This window comes from Onychostruthus taczanowskii, unplaced genomic scaffold (assembly GCF_017590055.1).
Source record: "Onychostruthus taczanowskii isolate IOZ18803 unplaced genomic scaffold, ASM1759005v1 scaffold19, whole genome shotgun sequence".
NCBI classification, from domain to species: domain Eukaryota; kingdom Metazoa; phylum Chordata; class Aves; order Passeriformes; family Passeridae; genus Onychostruthus; species Onychostruthus taczanowskii.
In genome coordinates, this window is record NW_024499128.1 from 13543787 (window position 1) to 13564517 (window position 20731).

Consider the following 20731-nt stretch of genomic DNA (forward strand, 5'->3'; position numbering starts at 1 on the left):
CTGGTGTTCCCCAGGGCCTTTTCTTGGTCTTTTCTCTCCCCAGCAGAGCTGCTCTTGCTGCTGGACAGTTGGGCTGGGGCCAGGGGCAAAGCCTCGTCGGGTGGGGGTGACAGAGGTGGCACCTCTCGGGACAGGGGATGCCAGGGCAGGTCAGTCCTGCCTTCGGAATGTGCTCTCTCTCCCGCAGGGCAGGCAGGGCAGGCTCAGGGCAGGCAGGACGTGCTGACCTGAGCCTGCGTGGCAGGACACGCTCCCCTGGCATGCACGTGGCATGTGCCAGCCCAGACCTCTGCCAGCTGCACCCGAAGCAGCCAGCCCAGCTCTCCCCTTGTGGCCGAGCAGAGCTCAGGGCTCGGCTTGTGCAGGGCTGGAGATGTGCTCCTGCCTTTGAGCTGGTGTGCAGGGAGGTCTCACGGACTGTGATGGCCAGGATCAAAGGTTAGGAAATTTCTCTGTGTAACTTATGTAAATGAGGACTAATGAGGTTTTCATCATTACCTTTAATTAGCTTTTCCACCAGTAGAAGGGTTGATACGGCGTGAGCCAGGACGGGTGGCACATGCAGGTATGTGCACAGCCTAGAACCTTCATTAACAACGTTTTTTAAAAATTAATCTGCAGGATGCAAATTATCTATTAAATGCTCAAGAAGAAGGTTTCAAGTGGGGAAAAAAAGCACAAGGAAAGCAGCAGCTCTGCAAGCCCTCAGGGTGTGTGTGCAGAGCAGCAGGGCAGTTATGCCACGGGGACGTGTCTGTCCTTGAGGCTGTGGGGACACGGCTGTCCCCGTGGCTGTCCCTCTCTGGGGTGGCCCCAAGCAGGCAGCCACGTGCAGCGTGTGGCTCAGGACATGCTGTGACCCCGTGGTCACAGGGGATTTTCAGAGTGCTCCATCGGGGTGGCCGCAGGTGCTGGGTGTCCCCTCCCGCCCTGCCCCGTCCAGCCTGGCAGCGCTGCCCTCTGCCCTGCTCACGCTGTGCAGAGGAAGGTGAGGAGGAAGGGACGTGTGCCAGGTCTGAGCTGTGCCAGGCTGAGGCTGCGAGCTGGGGCGGGTGCTGCTGCAGGCTCCTGGGCAGCCTGGACCAGAGAGGTTTCTACCAGGGTCAGAAGCAGCTCCCCTTGGAGCTTCCCTCTTGATCCTGAAGGGCTGGAGCCTCGTGTCGGGTGGGATGAGAACATATACGAAGAGACAGCAGAGTGAGTGAGTGAGATGGTTCGGACAACTGCATCCAATTAGCCTGACATTAATCCTGGGCAAACATGTGGAAAAATCACTGCAAAATTCAATTAATGGGAGAATTAGAGCCTGGGAATATAAATTCATGCCTGTCAGCGTGGTTGAGCAGAAGTAGGTCCTGTCAAACCGACCTGATTTTGTTCTTTGATGAGGTTCTGAGTTTGGTGGTGGCACAGAAATGGCCTGTGTTTCCCTCAGTGCCACAATGCCCAGGGGAATAAGTGATGAAAATGGATTAGGATGCAGGACTGAGGAACTGGGAGGGAAAGGCTTGTTCTGCAGCTGGCGAGGGCAGTGTGCTCCTGGGGAGCTGTGTGCCCGTCCCGGTGGGAGGCAGTGGGGCCGTGGGGCAGGGTGAGTGCAGGAGAGACACGAGTGCTGCTCCTGCTGCCCTGGGCAGGGAATCCCCTGGCTGGCATGGGAGCAAGAACTCCCCTCCCCACAGCTCTGGCTCTCTGGGGAAAGCATGTGTGCACAAAATGTTGAGTTTGCTCTATTCAAACCATGGCATGGAAATGATTCCAAGTGTCACGAAAGCAGCAGGAACTGTGCCCAAATCTCCGTTGCCCCGGCTGGAGATGCCATGGTGAGTGGCATGTCACAGCTGTCACTCTCTGCCCTGTGCCTGGCCACCCCAGTGCTGCCTGGCTGGAGGGTGCTGCCTGTCCCCTGCTGCCTGGGGAGCTGACAGGCAGCCGGACTGCAGGAGCCGCCTGGCTCCGGCACCACCGCTAACGCTTCCAATTTCCCTCTGGAAATTGTTTCTGTCAATATTTTAATTTCATTTGGGCTGAGCAGGTGGAGCGGAGGCAGCGCATCCCGGGCAGATCATTTGTCTCCTGCTCCGGGTCTTGGCGGGGACCCTTCACATGCCAGGCTGGCAGCAGCTGCTCACGGGTGGAGCCAGGGAAGCGGCTGCAGGATGGCCGGAGCAGGAGGGCAGCGAGCCCTGCTGCCCCCCGTGCCCTGCTGCAGGGACCCCCTGGTCCTCCTGTGGGCCACCACACTCCCCCCGTGTCACAGAGCACAGCCAGGGGGGAGCCTGGCCCAGCACAGCCCCACAGGGCAGAAAGGGCCGGAGGCAGCGGTGCCAGGGCTGCTGCAGCGCTGAGGCCACCGAGGGCAGGAAGCCCCTCGTGTCTCCTCTGCACTCCCAGGTGCCCCCAGGTGCTCTCCCCGCAACGAGAGGTGTTTGTATGGGGAGAGGAACGAGGTCTAACCAGATGGTGGGGCTGATAAATTGCCCAGGAAAAGCAAACCACTACATGCAGCTCGCGTTTCCCCCGCGTCTCCATTGCAAAGTGCCAAAAGAAATCTGTCTCAGGAATTATTTCAGAGAGGGTAATTTCTGTTTCCCAGTTGCTGTCATACATTAGAAATATCTGAAATGCCTCCGGTTGGTTTCCAGTGGTGAGGAGCAGCCAGGGGCTGCCATGGATGAGAAGCACTAAAAGAAAATAAATTAGCCTCTTGCACTCAGCCCTTCTCACCACCGAAGCACGAGTGACGAGCAGCTGCTGCTTAAGTAACGACCAGAATAATGAGCAGAGCAAGATCCGCAAGGGAATATTAACTCTGAGAAATAACATTTTCTGCCCCTTTTGAAGTTTGCCCTGGCAGCCCCTGTCCTGGTGTGGAGGTGAGCCACGGCCTGTTGGAGCTGGCAGGGAGGGCCGTGGTGCTGCTCTGCAGCATCCTCTGCCCCACTGCACCGGTGCCAGCACTCTTCCTTTCCTCCCCCTGTCAGCCCCAGGCCAGTCTGCCTCTTCCTGGCCCTGGTAACCTGCTGTGCTTCCCACAGCTGCCCAGCCACCTGCAGCCAGGGCACACCGGGACTGGCACTGCCCACTGAGAGGGGCACAGCATACACTCGTCCCAGCCCTGCACACACTCAGCCCAGCCCTGCACACACTCATCCCAGCCTTGCAGCCAGGGCACACCGGGACTGGCACTGCCCACTGAGAGGGGCACAGCACACACTCATCCCAGCCCTGCACACACTCATCCCAGCCCTGCAGCCAGGGCAGAGCCGAGCAGATGGGACAAGGCCACGCTGGTTCTGAGCTAAGCTGTGTGTTTGCAGCAGACTGGCCATGTTAATTTAAGCAGGTAGCTGCAGCAGCCAGAGATTCTTAGTGGCACAGGGGTGAGGGGGCTGCTGGCACCAAGATCCCCTGTGTCAGCTCCCTGGGCACCATGAGCCCCCTGTCCCTGGGCTTGTCCTGCTGCTGTTGGGTATTTCCCAAAGCCAGGCAGGTGTGTTTGTCTAGGAGTGACCCAGTTCTGAGCCCTGCTGTGCAGGGATGAGTGTGTTCAGGAGGCTCATCCCGCTGAAGATGTGAGCCAGCAGCACTCCTGAATTTCAATTCCTTTATCTCCTCTGGTTGGCTGAGTCACCCAGGGACCATTTCCCTGACGTATGGCTTCGTGTGTACACAATCCCCATTACACAGGGCTGCAGTTTGGAGAAAGTGCCTTTTTTCCCAGTGGTGATTAATGAAGATAATCTTCCCTCCCACCGAGCTCTCAGGTACCTGTTGCAGAGCCGCCGTCCCCAGAGGACGCGTGTGCACTTAATGTGCCACCGTCAGGAAAGCTGCACATCCTTCTGTTGGAAAAGACACAGAACACACCCAAATGGGCTGTAAGCTTTCTCTGTCTTGTTTCCCACAACTCCCTTTTCCATCTGTCCCACATGGGTGAGCAACAGGGAAGCAGAGGTTTTGGTGTGCTCTCCCAGGCACGAGGGGCGATCCCCTGGCTAATCCGTGGGGCTGGGGGGCTGCTCGGTGAGGTGACTCCCTGGCTCGTGGGGTGATCCCCTGGCTCATGAGGTGACCCCCTGGCTCGTGGGGTGATCCCTTGGCTCATGGGGTGATGCCCTGGCTCGTGAGGTGATCCCCTGGCTCGTGGGGTGATCCCCTGGCTAATCCTGTGGGGCTGCTCGTGGGGTGATCCCTTGGCTCATGGGGTGATCCCCTGGCTCATGGGGTGATCCCCTGGCTCGTGGGGTGATTCCCTGGCTCGTGGGGTGATCCCTCAGCTGCTCCCCTGCACAAGATGCCATCAGCAGTGGGGTGGCTATTGCACTAATAACTTGGACTTGCAATTTTGGCCAGGGCTGCTGGTCCCAGGGAGGCAGCCCTTTGGTGGAGGCAGCCCTTGGCAGAGTCTCTGCCTTGACAAGCTGCAAGTGCAGGAGTGAAGGCATTAAAATGCTTGTGTGGATCTGGCTGGGACCATGACAGGCAGTGATTTGCTGGGAAAGAGGGCAGTGACAATATTCTCCATCAACATTATTATAGGGCTGTGCCTCAGGGTGGACAGCCCGGGGGCTGTGAGAGAGACTTTAATTTGCTTTTTCTCCCCAAGGAGAGCTAATGGCATTTAGTGCAGCTCTGGCCACCAGCCACCCAGGCAGTGAGCCACTGGGGCATCGAGCACCCTGTGTGCCACCCCAAGCTCCCATTGTGCCACCCCGAGCACCCTGTGTGCCACCCCGAGCACCCTGTGTGCCACCCTGAGCACCCATTGTGCCACACCGAGCACCCTGTGTGCCATGCCAGGCACCCTGTGTGCCACCCCAAGCACCCATTGTGCCATGCCAGGCACCCTGTGTGCTACCCTGAGCACCCATTGTGCCACACCGAGCACCCTGTGTGCCAACCCGAGCACCCATTGTGCCATGCCAGGCACCCTGTGTGCCACCCCGAGCACCCTGTGTGCCACCCTGAGCCCGTGGCAGTGCTGAGGTGGCTGTCCCCAGCTGGGGCTGCTGGTGGATGAGGGGCCCCCCCCGCTGCACTCAGCTCTGCAGAGACACAGCACATCTGAATGAGCTTGTCAAATGAAATTTTCTGTCTGGTTAGAAATGGATTTTCGAGCTCCTCGCTCACATGTAAACATTTTTAGTGGTCCCCAGCCAAATCAGAGCCAGTGAGAGCAAACATCAGCCTGAGCAGAGCCAGTCCCTGCAGGGAAATCACTGGCCACTGAAGGAAACCAAATGCACGATGGCTTCGAAAGGCATCCATTAAAGTTGTGCTGAAGTGATTCACGGTGCTGCTAGACTTTAATTAGATCTTAATCATGTAATTTTATCTTTGTTTTGGCGATTAGAGCTAAATGAACGGATTGGTCTCATAACAGGGCTGTGACTAAACACAGCACTGCCACATGGCAGCTCTGTGGCAGGCAGAGACGGACCCTTCACAGGATTAGCAGCACAGTAACCCACCCCAGTCCCTCCTGGGTTGCTCTTTTGGGCACCCACAGCTGTGGCACAGAGCTGCTGTGCCCTGCAGCTGGGGATGGACACGGGGATGAGCAATGGCAGGGGGACCAGGCCTCTGCTGGCATGCAGGAGCCCTGGATGTGTCCCTGCAGGGGTTTTCCTCCCTTGCAGGTGTGGGATCTGTCAATATCTGCCCTGCCTTGCGTCTTGCTCTTCAGTTACTTTATCTGGGCCACACAAAGTGGGTTCAGGTTTGCAGAATTAGTCCCTGTGGGTGGCAGGACTGGGACGATGCTGCAGAGCCACAGTGCAGCCCAGTGGGGCACAGAGCCCACCACCAGGGCTGCCCCTGGGGCTGGGATTCATCCGTGCCTGGCTGGAGATGCAGCAGCTCCATTCAAGCCACAGTGCAGCCCAGTGGGGCACAGAGCCCACCACCAGGGCTGCCCTGGGGCTGGGATTCACCCGTGCCTGGCTGGATGCAGCAGCTCCATTCACGTCTCAGCTTTTGCCCCTCTGAGCTCTCTGAGCTCTGCCTGGACCTGAGCTCACCCAGGGCTTGCCCCTGAGCCGGCAGGGGGGTGAAGTGGCAGCTCTGTGCCCCATGGCCGTGGTGCTACAGTGCCAGCTGCCCAGAGCCGAGCCAGCTCCCCCGTCCTTGAGCCCTGCCCTGCCCTTGCTGCAGCGGCAGCAGCCCCTTCCCACCTTCCCCTTCCTGCTTGATATGCCACAGGAGCCACTTGAACTCATTACTGTGGGAGATTATAGGTCCCCAGGTAATAACGAGTCTTCAGATAATTACTAACAGATTCTCTAATAGGAATGAACTCAGTTGAATCCATTCAGTCACTGGGTAAATATTTATCCCTAAGCTGTCCTTATCTGCGGCCACTGGAGCGTGCCGGAGGCGTTTGCTGTCCCCGCTGCAGGAGCGCGGCGGGGAGCGGGGCTGGCTGGGCCAGCGGCTCCTTCCAAACCCCGAAACGCCTTTCCACAAAGGGACCTGCCCTGGCACGGCCCCTGCCCTGGCACGGCCGGCCCGGGCACCGCTGCTCCGGGCACCTGAGCTGCCGAGGGCTGCCAGGAGCCCCGGCCAGGGCTGGAGAGCCCTCGGCAGCCCGGCTGCCACAGCCCAGCACCTCCGGGCAGGGGTGACGGGCAGCTGGCACCCCATGGGCCCACGAGCTGCCCCACGGCCACTGATAGTGCCACCCTCCTTGGCCACTGGCAGGTGCCACCCTCCATGGTCACTGGCAGGTGCCACCCTCCTTGGTCACTGGCAGGTGCCAGCCCCCCAGCCGCCCTCCTGCGGGCAGTGCCAGTCCCCTGCTGCCTGCAGCCGCAGCCCCGGCTGCACAGGAGTCACTAATTGGAGCGGCCGGCTAATTAGCCGCCCGGTAATGAATCACGCAGCGATGCCAGACTCCAGCGCAGCGCTGATGCCATCGGGCGCTGCTGCGGGACCCTGGGCAGGGCTCGGAAGGGAACGTGGAAAGCTTTCCAAGCAAACGGAATGCTGTTCCCCAGTGGGCAGGGCCCGTGCCGGGGCCGGCAGCTCCTCGCAGGCTCGGGCCGTGCCCGCGGGCAGCCCCGGTGCCGGGAGCGGCGGGGCCGCAGGGTGCCCGGAGCTCGGTGGCGATGAGCGCTCCGGGACGGGGCCCTGCGGGGAAGGGGAGCGCTGGCAGTGCGGAGCGGCCCCGGAGCCGCTGCTGGGCAGTGCTGGGGAGCCTGCAGCGCCGGGACAGACGGACAGCTGACAGAGGGACAGCCCCTCTGTGTCTCTGGGCTGCCCGGGCAGGTCCTGGCGTCCCTGGGTGACATCCAGCTGTGCCCATCCAGCTGTGCCCACCCAGCTGTGTCCACCCAGCCATGCCCACCCAGCTGTGCCCATCCAGCTGTGCCCATCCAGCCGTGCCCACCCAGCCGTGCCCCTCCAGCTGTGCCCACTCAGCTGTGCCCACCCAGCTGTGCCCCTCCAGCTGTGCCCATCCAGCTGTGCCCACCCAGCTGTGCCCACCCAGCTGTGCCCACCCAGCTGTGCCCCCCCAGCTGTGCCCATCCAGCTGTGCCCATCCAGCCGTGCCCACCCAGCCGTGCCCCTCCAGCTGTGCCCACTCAGCTGTGCCCCCCCAGCTGTGCCCATCCAGCTGTGCCCATCCAGCCGTGCCCACCCAGCCGTGCCCCTCCAGCTGTGCCCACTCAGCTGTGCCCCCCCAGCTGTGCCCATCCAGCTGTGCCCACCCAGCCGTACAGGGCAGCAGTGACAGCCCTGAGTCACACTGGCTCTGTGCTCCTGTCCTTGCTGCAGCCTGATGAAATAACAGGAGGAAACTTGACCTACTTGAGTGCACGTGAATCCCAGCTGGCCCCATGCATCCACCATCTCCGAGGGGCTGGAGGTCTCCGTTAATGATTGCATTTATTGCATTTATTTGCTGCCCACTCTTTGTGCGTGGAGGGAGCTGTGTTGGGAGCACACTGCCGAGCATTGCAGTGGGGGGACAGGGCTGGGAGACCCCCACAGCCACTCCCAGGACTCTGCTGCTGCCAGTAAACATGGAGCCAGCGGTGAAATTGAATCATATTAGCTTAATAAGAAGTTAATCAAATTTTCTCGGTGCTCACAGCGCTGTGATCCTGCCGTGCTCAGAGGGATAACAGTGCTGCTTGTGCACGGAAATGCCAGGACTGAATTCCGTGAGCTGGTCCAGTGACCATGGGCACACCCTGGGGCCGTGGTGCTCCCAGGGCAGCTCCCCCTGGGTCGGGGTGTCCTCGTCAGGGGACAGGCAGGGTAGGGACAGTGCCAAAGGTAGGATCCCTGACTGGGAGCTGCTGGGGCAGTCCCAGCGGGGAGAGGACAGTTTTGGGAGCAGAGGCTGCTTCTGGGCAGGAGCAGTGCTGTGACTCCGTGGGTGTGCCAGCGGCTCTGCTCCCCCAGCACTGCTGGGAGCGGCCAGGGACCACTTCAGCCACATTCAGCATGTTTAACTATTTATCAGCTGATAAATATTGAACAGCTGCTCGCTGGGGTTCAGGCCTGAGTGAACCCATCAAAACATGGAGCACAGGATGGCGCTGGCCCTGTGGGGACAGCAGGGGCTGTGCTGTGCCAGGGGTGCTGCCAAGGGGACAGCAGGGCTGTGCTTGCCAGGGGTAGTGCCATGGGGACAGCGGGGCTGTGCTGTGCCAGGGTGGATGCCATGGGGACAGCAGGGCCGTGCTGTGCCAGGGTGGATGCCATGGGGACAGTGGGGCTGTGCTGTGCCAGGGGAGGATGCCAAGGGGACAGCAGGGCTGTGCTGTGCCAGGGAGCTGCCACGGGGACAGCGGGGCTGTGCTGTGCCAGGGGTGGTGCCATGGGGACAGCAGGGCTGTGCTGTGCCAGGGGTGGATGCCAAGGGGACAGTGGGGCCGTGGTGTGCCAGGGGGCTGCCAACATTGTTGTGACAGCCCTGAGAGCAGAGCTTCTGTCCCCAGTGCCCTGTGCAGGGAGAACCAGGCTGGGTGGGCAGGGGGCTCCCTCTGGCAGCCCCCCTGCTCGGCCTCACATCACCAAACCAGCACCACTCCATGTCCTCACCAAACCCTTCCATCCTCACCAAACCCCGGCCCTGCCTCCTCGGCATGCAAATTGCCTGCTTGGGGCTTTTAAAGCCGTTTTTAAGAGCTCCTAATGTGCTCTGCATTTTCAGTGCAGCCCTGCCTGTGCCCTCATTTGCTCACCCTTTGGAAAGCTAATACTTGATTTAAGCACATTTCTGCTCCCTCCATTTGTAAGGACAAATGTAAAGTAATTGTTTGATATCGCAGCAGTTTCCTCAGGCTCCAGCTCTAATTTCCCACTAATACAGTATTGTCAGGAGGATCAATCTAACCTGGCACCTTCTGCCTCCTTGGAGTGGATTGGAAATGGCTTTTCTACTGCGAGGCTGGGATTTGTGAGTCTCGCTGTGAATGTTTTTCTCCTTTAAAGGAAAAATCATGCAAGCAAATATCCCATTTTCCTGTCAATGGCCATTAATTCCCATCTCTGCCTCCATCTGCCCATAACTGCCTCTGGGTGCCCTCACTGCTGTGCCTTCCCCTGCAGCTGCCATTGGCAGAGATGCAGATGGGGCTCTCTTAGGTGCCCACTAATTAACTCCAATTTTCTCCTATCAGAGCTCACTGGTTACTCATCCCTCGCAGTAAGGCCCTGCACACTGGTCCGTGGTGTGTCATCCCTGCATGGCCACTGTGCCTCATTCTGGGCCAGCCCCAGCCTGTGCCAGGGGATGAGCCTGGCAGCCCCGGGCAGGGCTGTGCCACAGGTGCCCTCGCTCGTGTGGGGCTGAGCCCTGTCCTGCCTGAGCCCCTGCCCGTTCCCTCACCTGCCTGTGGGCGTGGGGGCTCCCCGTGCCCCCCAGCCCTGCCCCCCAGCTCTGCCCAGCCCTGTCCTAAGAACAGCCCATGCATACGGACTGGTGGAAGCCACTTTATTTACACGAAGGGATCACAAGCTGAACAAGGAAACTAGTGCCACTAAAGTACCCGTAACAGCAGGATTCTGTGCTTTATTCACAGGACAAAATATCAGTACAACATTTCCCATAGATTCTTTGTCAAGCAGATACATCTCACTGTCCTCAGGGGTACACATGGCGCGCAAGTGACAAAGGCAAAGTGCAGCTCTGCCGGCCCAGGACAGGGCCTGGCAGGGACAGTCCCACTGCCACTGCCCAGGAGCACCCATCTGCTTTGGGACACAGAGGGACGTGCTTTGGAGCAGCCTGAAGAGGCTGCAGGACGGGCCATGCCCGTGGCCCTGGGGACCATGTGGTGCTACGAGCAAACAGGACCTGCAGAGGAAGCCACGTGGCTGCTGAGCCCCCGGGACAGGCAGTGCTGCTGGGCACCCATCCCTTGGCTTGGTGGCTGCAGCAGGACTCTGTCTGCCTTATCTTGGTTCCCTGGAGCACTGGAGACTCCTAAGGGACAGGGGAAGCCCTTGCCTGCCTCTGCTTGCCATTCCAGGCAGGAGGGGCTGAGGGGGTCCTGGCTCCAGCCCCTTGGGCCCTCCTCAGAGAAGACTGCAGCTCCTGTCACTGCAGCCCTGCTCCCAGACACTTACTCCCACCTGAAGTCCTGCCCGACTGTTTCATAGAATTTGATATTATAAGGTCTATAAAAGTCCCGAAGCTGCTCGATCACCTCGGGGTCTATCTGCACGTGAGTCCTGCCCTTGGACTTGCCCAGGCAGCGAGGCAAGCCGCTGCTCTCCGACTTCTTCAGGCACGGAAAGCCTTTTGTCTTGTTGAAGTAGAAGTGCTTGTCTGTGATAACCCGTTTGATGCCCAGGAAGTCCTGGACTTTGCCCATCTCCCCGGCCGGGTCCGTGATCAGCTTCTCGCCGCTGACGAAGTGGATCTGGGACAGGGGGAAGTACTGCAGCCAGCTCTCCAGGTGCACGGCGTACATGCCGATGCGGATGGCGTTCCAGGAGGTGTCCACCAGCCCCAGGCTGCGGTTGCGGAAGGTCAGCCCCTCGAAGGTGGGGATGTCTGGCTTCTTGGAGAGGGTCTGCGTGTAGTCCGAGATGGCGCGGGTGACGGGGTTGCGCACCACCACGATCAGCTTGGTGTCCCGGGACATGTTGTGGATGCGCCGCGGGGCCTCCTTGGTGACAAAGTAGCTGGGGGTCTTCTCCACTGTGATCTGGCTGTCAAGGGTTCGTGGCATCAGGCTCCTGCCGGGGAAGCAGACGTGATGGTAAGGAAGGAGCCGGGAGGTGGTGACAGGCCACAGGGATGGTGACATGTCCCCTCCCGTGGCACCACGCAGGCACAGATAGGGATCTCCAGCAGCACTGTGGAGGACCTTGGCCATGGATGGCTTCCAGGTCCATCCCACTCCCAGGGGACAGGCTGGGCAGAGGGCAGAGGCACTGGCAGCCCCCCACACACAGCAGGGTGTGCCCAGTGCCAGGATGCAGGAAGGGATGGCTGTGCCACACCACCACCACGAGCAGCCTTGGGGAGCCACGGACAGGAGGCTGTGCCACTCTGCCGGTGGGAGCTGGGATAAAGGGCTGCCCAGGGATGGGGGCTTGTGCCCACCAGGGTATCACCCACCCCACCAGGCCCTGGCCAGGCCCCAGAGCTCCACATGGGCTCCTGGGTACACCCACCCGGCTCTGGGAGCTGGGCTGCAGGCCAGGCAAGGAGCACCAGCCTGGGGGAAATGCAGCATCCCCGCAGCCCAGCTTAGCACTAATTAAATCATTTGCTTTGACATCTGAGCATCCAAATCAAATAAAAACTAATGGGACGGAAAGATTTATAAATTGGTCTCGTATTACTAGAGTAAACTATGCAATCCACTGCCGTCAGATTCACGGCACTGGGGGTCCCCTGGCTGGGGCAGGCAGGCAGCAGGTAGGGAATGCCTGGCTGGAGTGCCCAGGGGTTGTGGCGGGCAGGATGGGCCAGCACCCTTCTGCTGCAGCAGGGCCCAGCAGTGGCACCAGCACTGCGTGGCAGCAGCAGCTGCTGCAGGGTGAGCAGGCACAGCCCCAGCTCAGCCCGTGGAGCTCCCTGTGTGCCCAGCGCAGATCCCAGGCAGCGTGTGCCCGGCTGGGCCCCGCAGGGCATGCTCGGCCCTGCACGGGCACCTGGACTGGCACCGCTGTCACTGCACCCCCCTTGGAGCCCGGGGTGCCCCGCAGACTTTCAGGCCAGCAGGAGCCAGGGAAGGCAAACACAGCGTCCCTCTCTGCATCCCTGTCTGCAGCCGTCCCTCTGGAGAGCCCTGGGTTACCCGTGCCACAAATCTGGACAGCTGCCAGGGCCATGAGGGCTTCCTGGGCTGGGCCAGCGCAGTGACCTGGACCTGGCACCTCCAGCATCCCAAAAGCACAGCCCGTGGCCAGCAGCTTTGGGCTGGTGAAAGGCCCAGCTGGGAGGAGGCACAACAGCAGCCACAGCACCTGTGTGACCAGAGGACAGAGAAGGAAGACCCAGGGCATGGCAGGGCGTGCTGGCACCTGCCAAGGGCACCATCCCACGCCCCCTCCTGCGCCTGTGACCAGCTTCCTAATTTGAGAGGAAACAAACTAATTAGTCAGCATAAATTAGCAGGGCTGGTACTGAGGTACCTGAGCATGGATGGTGCTTAATTGGCCTTTCCCACTGCTCTGCTTCAAACCCCATAAATCCCGACTACGATTCCCATTGGTTAATGACTGCCAGCAAGTGCAGGCACATGGTTCTATCTCCACATCACAAACAAGTTTCATCATAAATCAGCACAGGACAGCTCTGTAAGTGATTCACTATTACAATATATTGTGGAGGATCATAAAACTGCTGTTTCATTAATGGCTCATCCTCAAGCCTGTTAGATTTTCATTATGTGAGTTATTAGGTCCATGCATTCAAAATACAAAATTACAGGTTCTAATGCATTATGAAAAACACAAAACCTCTGCATAGTAAATTACTGAAATGAGACAAGAGTTGTTTTTTTTAAATGGACTCCCAGTGTTTGCTGCTCATGAGCAACAGAGACTGCTGAGACAACAAAACACAGCACGGGCAGATAAATAAATCACCAGTGAAGCCATGCAAGGGGGAGAGATGTCATCCAGGCATTCATTTTCCCGCTAACAGCAGGATCCCCAGGGCTGCAGGAGCAGGGAAATGCATGGCAAACTTAATTACACCAGACTTTAAAATAATATTTTTGGACTTGTGCATTCGCAGGGTCATTTGCATACAAATAGCATGTCACACAGCTTCAAGGCCCAGGGTAGGTGTGAAGGTTCTTGGTGCCAGGCTGCGTGGCCAGGGCTCAGCCAGGAGCTGCTCCTGCTGCTCCATGGGCACGTCCTGTGTCTCTGCTGCCGTCCCCAGCTGGCCTGGGCACTGGCTGCTGGCATGGGGACAGAGATGTACGAGTGACACGGCCGGGGGTGGCTGGGCACGCGGCACACTGCTCTGGCTGCAGGGACAGCATTAACTCCTCCTGAATTAGACATTGCTTTCACTGGAGCTGCCCAGTTCTCAAAGCCCTTTATTGCACTTGAAATGGGCACTAACACTCCCTTCAGCCCAGCTTTAGAGGCTGCCCACGGCGCAGCCCAGAGGCGCTGGGCAGCAGCAACGCAGAGCCTGAGCTGGCTGTGCAGCATGAAGGCAGCGGCTGGCCCTGAAGGGGTTAACTGCTCACCAGCACCTTCCCGAGCCTGAATTATTAATTTTGTTATAATCTGCCTTTGGGCACCCTGCGGCCCCTACAACGCTCCCACATTAAAGAAACATGCGCTCCCTCACTGGCTGCGCCGCTTTGATGTCGAACATGCGTGAAACACTCTCCCAGGGAGGAATTTGTACAAAATCTCATCAAACAATTGAGATATTGCAGATAAGAGCCAGGAGGGCAGTGCCCACTGATCATCCCTTGCCAGCGCTGCCCGGAGCAGCTCTGGGTCAGTCCCTGCTGTGTGCAGAGGCCGGCTGTGCGATCCCGGGCTCCGTCTGCCCTCGGCACGAGAACAAACTTTAATTTGGCAGAAAGTGCCCAGTGCCAGCGCCTGTGGCCAGGCTCTGCGCCTCCCCTCTCCCGGCTGATGCCAGCAGCACAGAGGGGTGGGCTGGGAGCGCGTCTGCAGCTGCAGCCCGACGTGCTGGGAGGCGAGCACGGGAAGCACAGGAGCGGGCACTGCTCCCGGCAGGACTGTGCCATGCCGTGCCACGCCGTGCCATGGGTGCACACACAGCTGACAGCACCCTCAGCTCTTGCCTGGCACCTCTGCCCAGCAGGACAGCGGGTGGCAGGGGTGGATGAAAGCTCCAGCAAAACTGGAAGTTTAAACAAAACTGGTTGAACGTGTGAGAACCCGAGGTGTGACAGAAATAAAAAGCTCTGGCTGAGAGATGCCACAGGGGTCACGGGGGACACAGCAGTGCCCTGGCTGGGGCTGCACCACCCTGCCAAGGACTGCGAGGGGCTGAGGGGACAGAGGGGAGCCCCAGCAGCCCTGCAGCCCCTCGCTGCCACGCTGCCTGGCCGGGAGCAGCTGGCCCAGAGCAGGGCAGTGCCATGGCCAGCAGGACAGACCAGCTGCACCCCCAGGCTGCAGACAGCACCACGGCCCCAGCTACAAGCACCAGGCAAGGGCCCGTGCCCTGGCAGCAGCTGGCCGGGCCCATGGCCCCGCTGCCACCACCCCACGCTACAGCAGCAGGGATTTAATGATGGAGCAGCTCCCTCTAATAAATGTTTATGTTCAAAGAATTTACACCAGCGCTTGCAGACAGCTAATGAGGGACATTTCCATGCATAAAAGCAGAGCGAACACAGTAATTAACTTTGTTGCTGATTCATTTTTAATCATTTAAATGCTCCAGAGATTTGCAGTGTCCTTTAAGTCAAGAGATTCTTTTCCAAAGGGCACACTGCCATTGCCCCTCACAGACACACACCTGTGTGTGACCCTCCCCTTCCCTGGTAATCGCTCAGCACTGATGGGGGGTCTGGCAAAGGCCAAGGTCAGCTCTGAGGGCAGTGGAGCTGGCAAGGAGCAGGAGACGAGGGTTTCCTGCACAGCCTGCACAGAGCCCGGCTCCCAGCCCTGCTGGGGACTGCTCTCTGCTCATGGACACTGGCTGGAGTCTCCCCCTTTCCTATTTCCAAGGCAACTCCTTCCACAGGTGAAACTTCAAAACTGAATACTCATTTTAAAAACCCCTGCCTGTGCCCCAGCTGCCGCAGAATTCCCGAGCTAGCGCCCCATGCCAGAGCCACGGTGGGCACCTGGCGACCCCCCTGTGCCAGTGAGTGCAAGTGGACAGCAGAAGCCAGCAGGAACCCCAGCAGTCAGGGGTCCTGGGGGCTCCCTGTCACTCAGAGGCTCCCAGCTCTGGCCCTTGTTCCCCGTGTGCTCATCCCCAGGCACACACCGTGGGCACAGCTGGCTCCACCAAGGACACCCAGGCTCACAGGGACCTGCTCTCCTTCCCTGCCAGCCTCCCAGGGCAGCCAAGCCCACGGTGTGCCGGGGCACCAGCTGAACTTGGTGCTTCCAAAGCAAAGTGAGAACAAATTGCAGCACTGCAGGCGAGGTGAAGGAACAGAGCTAGGACACACATCTTTAATGCCGAGGCACCCCCCGTGAGCTCTTCTCCAGCGTCTCCCAGCTCCTCTGACAGGGAAGCTCTCCTGGCCCGAGTGAGGGTCCCAGCAGCACCTGGCGGGACAGCAGGAGTGCTGACCACGGGCAGGACAGCAGGAGCACTGAATGCTGACTATGGGCAGGACAGCAGGAGCCTTGAGTGCTGACTATGGGCAGGACAGCAGGACAGCAGCAGTGCTGTCCAGGGGCAGGACAGCAGCAGTCTGCCCAGGGACAGGAGAGCAGCAGTGCTGTCCAGGGGCAGGACAGCAGCAGTGCTGCCCAGGGGCAGGAGAGCAGCAGTGCTGACCATGGGCAGGACAGCAGCAGTGCTGCCCAGGGGCAGGACAGCAGGAGCACTGAGTGCTGACCACGGGCAGGACAGCAGGAGCACTGAGTGCTGACCACGGGCAGGACAGCAGGAGCACTGAGTGCTGACCACGGGCAGGACAGCAGGAGCACTGAGTGCTGACCACGGGCAGGACAGCAGGAGCACTGAGTGCTGACCACGGGCAGGACAGCAGGAGCACTGAGTGCTGACCACGGGCAGGACAGCAGGAGCACTGAGTGCTGACCACGGGCAGGACAGCAGGAGCACTGAGTGCTGACTATGGGCAGGACACCAGGACAGCAGCAGTCTGTCCAGGGGCAGCACGGGCCTGGCAGTGCCCAGGATGCTGCCCGGGCACAGCGCATGCAGCAGCCTCTGCCACGGGCGCCAGGCCCGTTCCCCAGAGCCAGGGCACTCTCTGAAGTCAAGGAAATTTCAAAGCATCCTTGAAGCTGCTGCCTTCCTCTCTTCTCACTAATTAACTTTACCCAAATGCACTGCCAGTAAAGCCCACAAACGTGCAGCCGGGCAAAGCCTAATGGGCTCCCATTTGTGCGTGTGCCAGCCCGGCCATTAGCCGGGAGCAATTAGCGATGGCCGGGAGCAATTAGCGTCTGCCGGCTCCTTGCCTGCCCTGCCACAGGCCCAGGGGCACGGGGACAAGCCGTGTGCTGCTGGCAGGGCTGCACGGGGCTCCAGCCGCAGCCCCAGAACCAGGGGCAAGGCAGGGATGGGGACAGGCAGGGCTGGCACGCCAGGGACCCGCGGCGGCAGCCCAGGGAAGCCGAGCTCGGCCCAAGTGCCACCCTGGGCATTCAGGCAGGCAGGTCCGTGCAGAAGCAGACGGGCTCTGCCCCGTGCCAGCACCGCCGCCGGGCTCAGCTGTGGCAGCCAGCAGGATGGGTGGGAGCCAGGCTCAGCCTGCAGCTGCAGCCACAAGGAAAAGCCCCTCTCAGTGAGAACAGCCCTGGAGCATCTGACAGGATCACCCAGGAATCCTAAGGAGGAAAACTGCACCCTGAGATGCTGCAATTAGAGGCACTGCTCAAAGTTAACGGCAATTTAAATCACACCGTCTTCCCCGTGTTCTGGAAAATATTGAAGGTTATTGGCCCACACTACTTGCAGCAGGAAAAAGCTCAATATTGAACATTTAGTGCAGGATTGGTAATGAATCGATATTCACCAGTAGCTGCTGTTTGGTTTCAGTTGTCTTAAAACAGACCTTGCTAAAAATATCTTTCCTGTAGTGTATCTGTAGCTAATGAGGTGGATTAGAGCCTGCTGGGAGCTGGAAGCAGCACGGGGGCTCAGGGTCTGGAGGCAGTGAGTGGGCAGTGGTCCCACACGGGGGGAGCCCGGGTCTGGCTCTGCCCAGCGTTCCCCCCTGCCCGGGGGGAGCTGGGGATGCTCCGGGCCACGGCAGCACCTGAGGCAGGAGGCACCACGAGAGCAGCTGGGAACAAGCGTGACATTTGGAGAGGCAAGGACAGGCAGACGAGGAGGTGTCCCCTCCCGCCAGCTCTGCCATCTCTGCGTCAGGCAAATGCCAGGGCAGGGAAAAACGTGAGAAAATGATAACCAACGTTTCTGGGGCATCAAAGGGGCTCAGTTCTCACACTACTTGCAACTGCACCAAACAGCAGCTTGGTCTCTCCACTTGGGTCCCCACCGGGGCACGAAAGACATCGCTGACTTGGCACTCGGCAGCCAGGGGCTCCCGCAGGCAAAGTCTCTCCTGACATCAGGGAATGCCTCTACCTTTGCCTTCCCAAGGGGTCAGTGCCCGGGGCAGCCTGCACACAGCACCTCCACAAGCAGCACCTGCTCCCCCAGCCAGGCCAGGCGCAGCCCCCCACTCCGGGCTCCCGGCAGCCCCCTGCAATCCCCCAGAGCTGCTCCCCCAGCCCCTGCTCTGTCCTTCCCGGGCCATGGCAGCACTCTGCTCTCCTGCTCCCAGGCTCTTGGCAGAGCGACAGGAGCTCATCCCACTGTGGGTTAGACCTGCTCCACATTAATTGCTCCAGTTGCAAGAAGGAAAATCAATTCCACATTTTATACTTTAGCAGCCTCTGTGCTTAGGTTTTGGCACATTTGTCAGTTTAAAAAAAAATAAGGTAATAAAACCAAGGAAGTGTCATTTAATTGTTTTAGCTGAACTAATTTGGAGGCCCCGCTGCTCCAGCATGATCTCTCTATTGATCCAGACAGAGCTAGGCCTGGGGCAGGGCGCTGCTCACCTGGCCACGCTCCCACTGCTGCTCCCAGCTCACTCCAAAACCACCCTGCCACTGCCACAGGCTGCATCCCTCCTGGTCACGGACAAGTCCCTTCACATGGAGAATCCCAGGCTGAACACCAGCGCAGGGGGCTCAGCTGCACACTGCTGCAGCCCCTCTGCCAGCGTGAGGGGAGAGGGCACAGCTCCTGCCTCCCGGGGCAGCACCACTCCTGGTGCTCCAACGTGCCCCAGGCAGGGGCTGTGTCCCAAACCTCGTGAGGGAGCAGTGCCACAGGTGCAGTCCTGCACTGCCCACGAGGCTCCCAGCCCCACATTTCCCATGCTGAGCACACAGGGGACGCACAGCCCAGATCAGTCACAGACACAGGGATGCAGGGAAGGATCCCAGCTCAGGATTTGGGGGGGTTGCTTCCCAGCTAGGTGCTGCTGAGCCCGTGCAGCTCCCCTCTGAGCAAGGGGCCCAGCCAGGACCCATATCAGGACTCCTTCACCAATCCTGCCTCTCTGGGTGTCTTTCCTCACATGCACTGTCCTCACATGCCTGTGCTGCAGGGCTGCTCACAGCTGCAGGCTTTCAGGGGATGCAGGACGGGTGACAGTGCCTGATGCTGGGGGAGGGTGTGGGAATGGCACAGACCCACCAGGAGGCAAGAGCAGATGAAGGGTATTGCTGTAGCTGCTCTCTGAATAGCAGGAGGAACAGCGCATGCTGCAGGACACCCTCAAGAGAGGGAAAGAGCTTCAATGAGCTTCACCTGTGCCTGTCTCGGCTCTCCTGTCACCTGCCACCAGTAGTGGCACCAAGGGATCTGAACACAGGGCAGCAGGGCAGGTCTCTCCACGCAGTGCCTGTGCTGCCTCTCAAAGCACGAGCCCAGCTACCAGGAGCCGACAGAGCTGGGAGTGAGCACGATGTCACACTGACTCCCACCTGCCTGCCACTGAGCACTGACCTGCTTTGGACCTGGGGACATCTCTGCCAGGAAAACGCCGCGAAGATGGAGGGCAGGAGAGCTTGGTGCGGCCCACAGGCCTCCCCTGCCCACCACGATGACCTGACACGCTGGCAACGACAGAGTCCTTTGCCCTGCTGGGAGCTACAGGCAGCCAGGGCCAGGCCAAGCCCCCGTGTGCTTCCCGAGGGAGCAGAAGCCCAGCAGGAGCCCCACGGCCCTGCCCGAACACACCAGCACTCGCCAAGAGCACAGCAAGCACCGCCGGCACGCTGGGTGGGAGCCACGGGGAGCAGGGGGCTGCTGGCAGCACTGCGAGCCCACGGCGCTGTGACCTGCTTCACAGCAGCACCTGCTGCCTCTCACAGCGCCCACAGCACCTCACAAAAGCCCTCACGGAAATTAAAATCCCACCACCTCCTGCTGGAGACACACTCGCTGACCTCTGCAAATGATTAGAGATTCCATATAGATCCACAGTCACTCGAGTTCGGTGAGGTGGGATGGCAGAGGACAAGGACTGTTCCTCTCGGGAGCCAGCGATCAGAGGCGGCAGCAGAAGCGTGCCGGGGCGCTCCGAGCAGGGCCGCGGGAGGACGGCGCGTCCCGCCAGGCACCCACGCGTTTGGGAGAACCGTTCACCCCGGCAAATGCTTCCTCAGACGGGATGGAAGGGACGCCCTGGCATCGTCCCGGCTCCTGGGTGCCCACCGGCAGGGCCGGGGCTCGGGGGGGCTACAGCCGAGAGCCCCGGCGGACGGGCAGGACCGAGCCGCGACCCGCTGGGCTACAGCAAGAGGAGATTAAGGAAAACTCCCGGAGCGCGGCCGGGCGACAGCCTCCGCCGCCCGCCGGGACCGCTCCCGCCCCGCCGGCTCCATGGACTGACCGAGGAACGCGGGCCCGGGTCCGCACCGACAGCGAGGGCGCCGGGAGAGGAGGGGGCGCAGGCGGGCAGCGGAGCGGGGAGCGCCCGCGGCGCCGAGGGACGGGGACGGCCGGGGACAAGGGGTGCCCGGGGCGGGCGGGGGCCGGTGCCGCAGCCCCCCGCCCTCACCTGTACCACTCCAGCCCGCGGTGGTAGTTCCTGTCGAAGAAGTGGGGCTCGGTGCCCAGAGCGCGCACCTCGGGGTGCACCCGGATGAACTCCAGCACGGCGCGGGTGCCGCCCTTCTTGACGCCCACCACGATGGCCCGCGGCAGGCGCTTGGTGCGGGGCCGCCGCAGCAGCACAGGAGGCTGTAGCACAGGTACGAGCAGGACAGCGACAGCGTGAAGAGGACGAGGACCCTCCCTGCCAGCCGCCGGGACGGAGCCGGAGCCACGGCCGGGGCCCGCCCGCTCGGCGCCCTACGCGCCATGGCTCCATGGGGCCCCGCCCCCCCCTGCGCCCGCCGCCCCGCCGCGGCCATCCCCGCCATCGGGCGGCGGCGGCTCCGCGCTGCCTCCGCGGGAAGTGCCGGGGCAGCGGCGGCTGCGTCGCTATTTAAGGGGCCGCCTGACGTCAGCGCCTCCCGGAGCCCCCGCGGCCGCTCGGCGGCCGGTGCCTCCCCCGGGCCGGGCCGGGGGTACCGCCGGGCA

General features: G+C 60.7%; 1 protein-coding gene across 1 annotated transcript; it reads right to left on the reverse strand.

The window, feature by feature from the left end:
* Positions 1 to 9935: 9935 nt before the first annotated feature.
* HS3ST2 (heparan sulfate-glucosamine 3-sulfotransferase 2) lies at positions 9936 to 20513 on the reverse strand. The gene is given in 3 exon segments (XM_041401740.1): positions 9936 to 11199; positions 20208 to 20361; positions 20364 to 20513. Coding segments are annotated over 3 exon segments (921 nt in total). The 5' UTR covers positions 20512 to 20513; the 3' UTR covers positions 9936 to 10580.
* Positions 20514 to 20731: the final 218 nt, after the last annotated feature.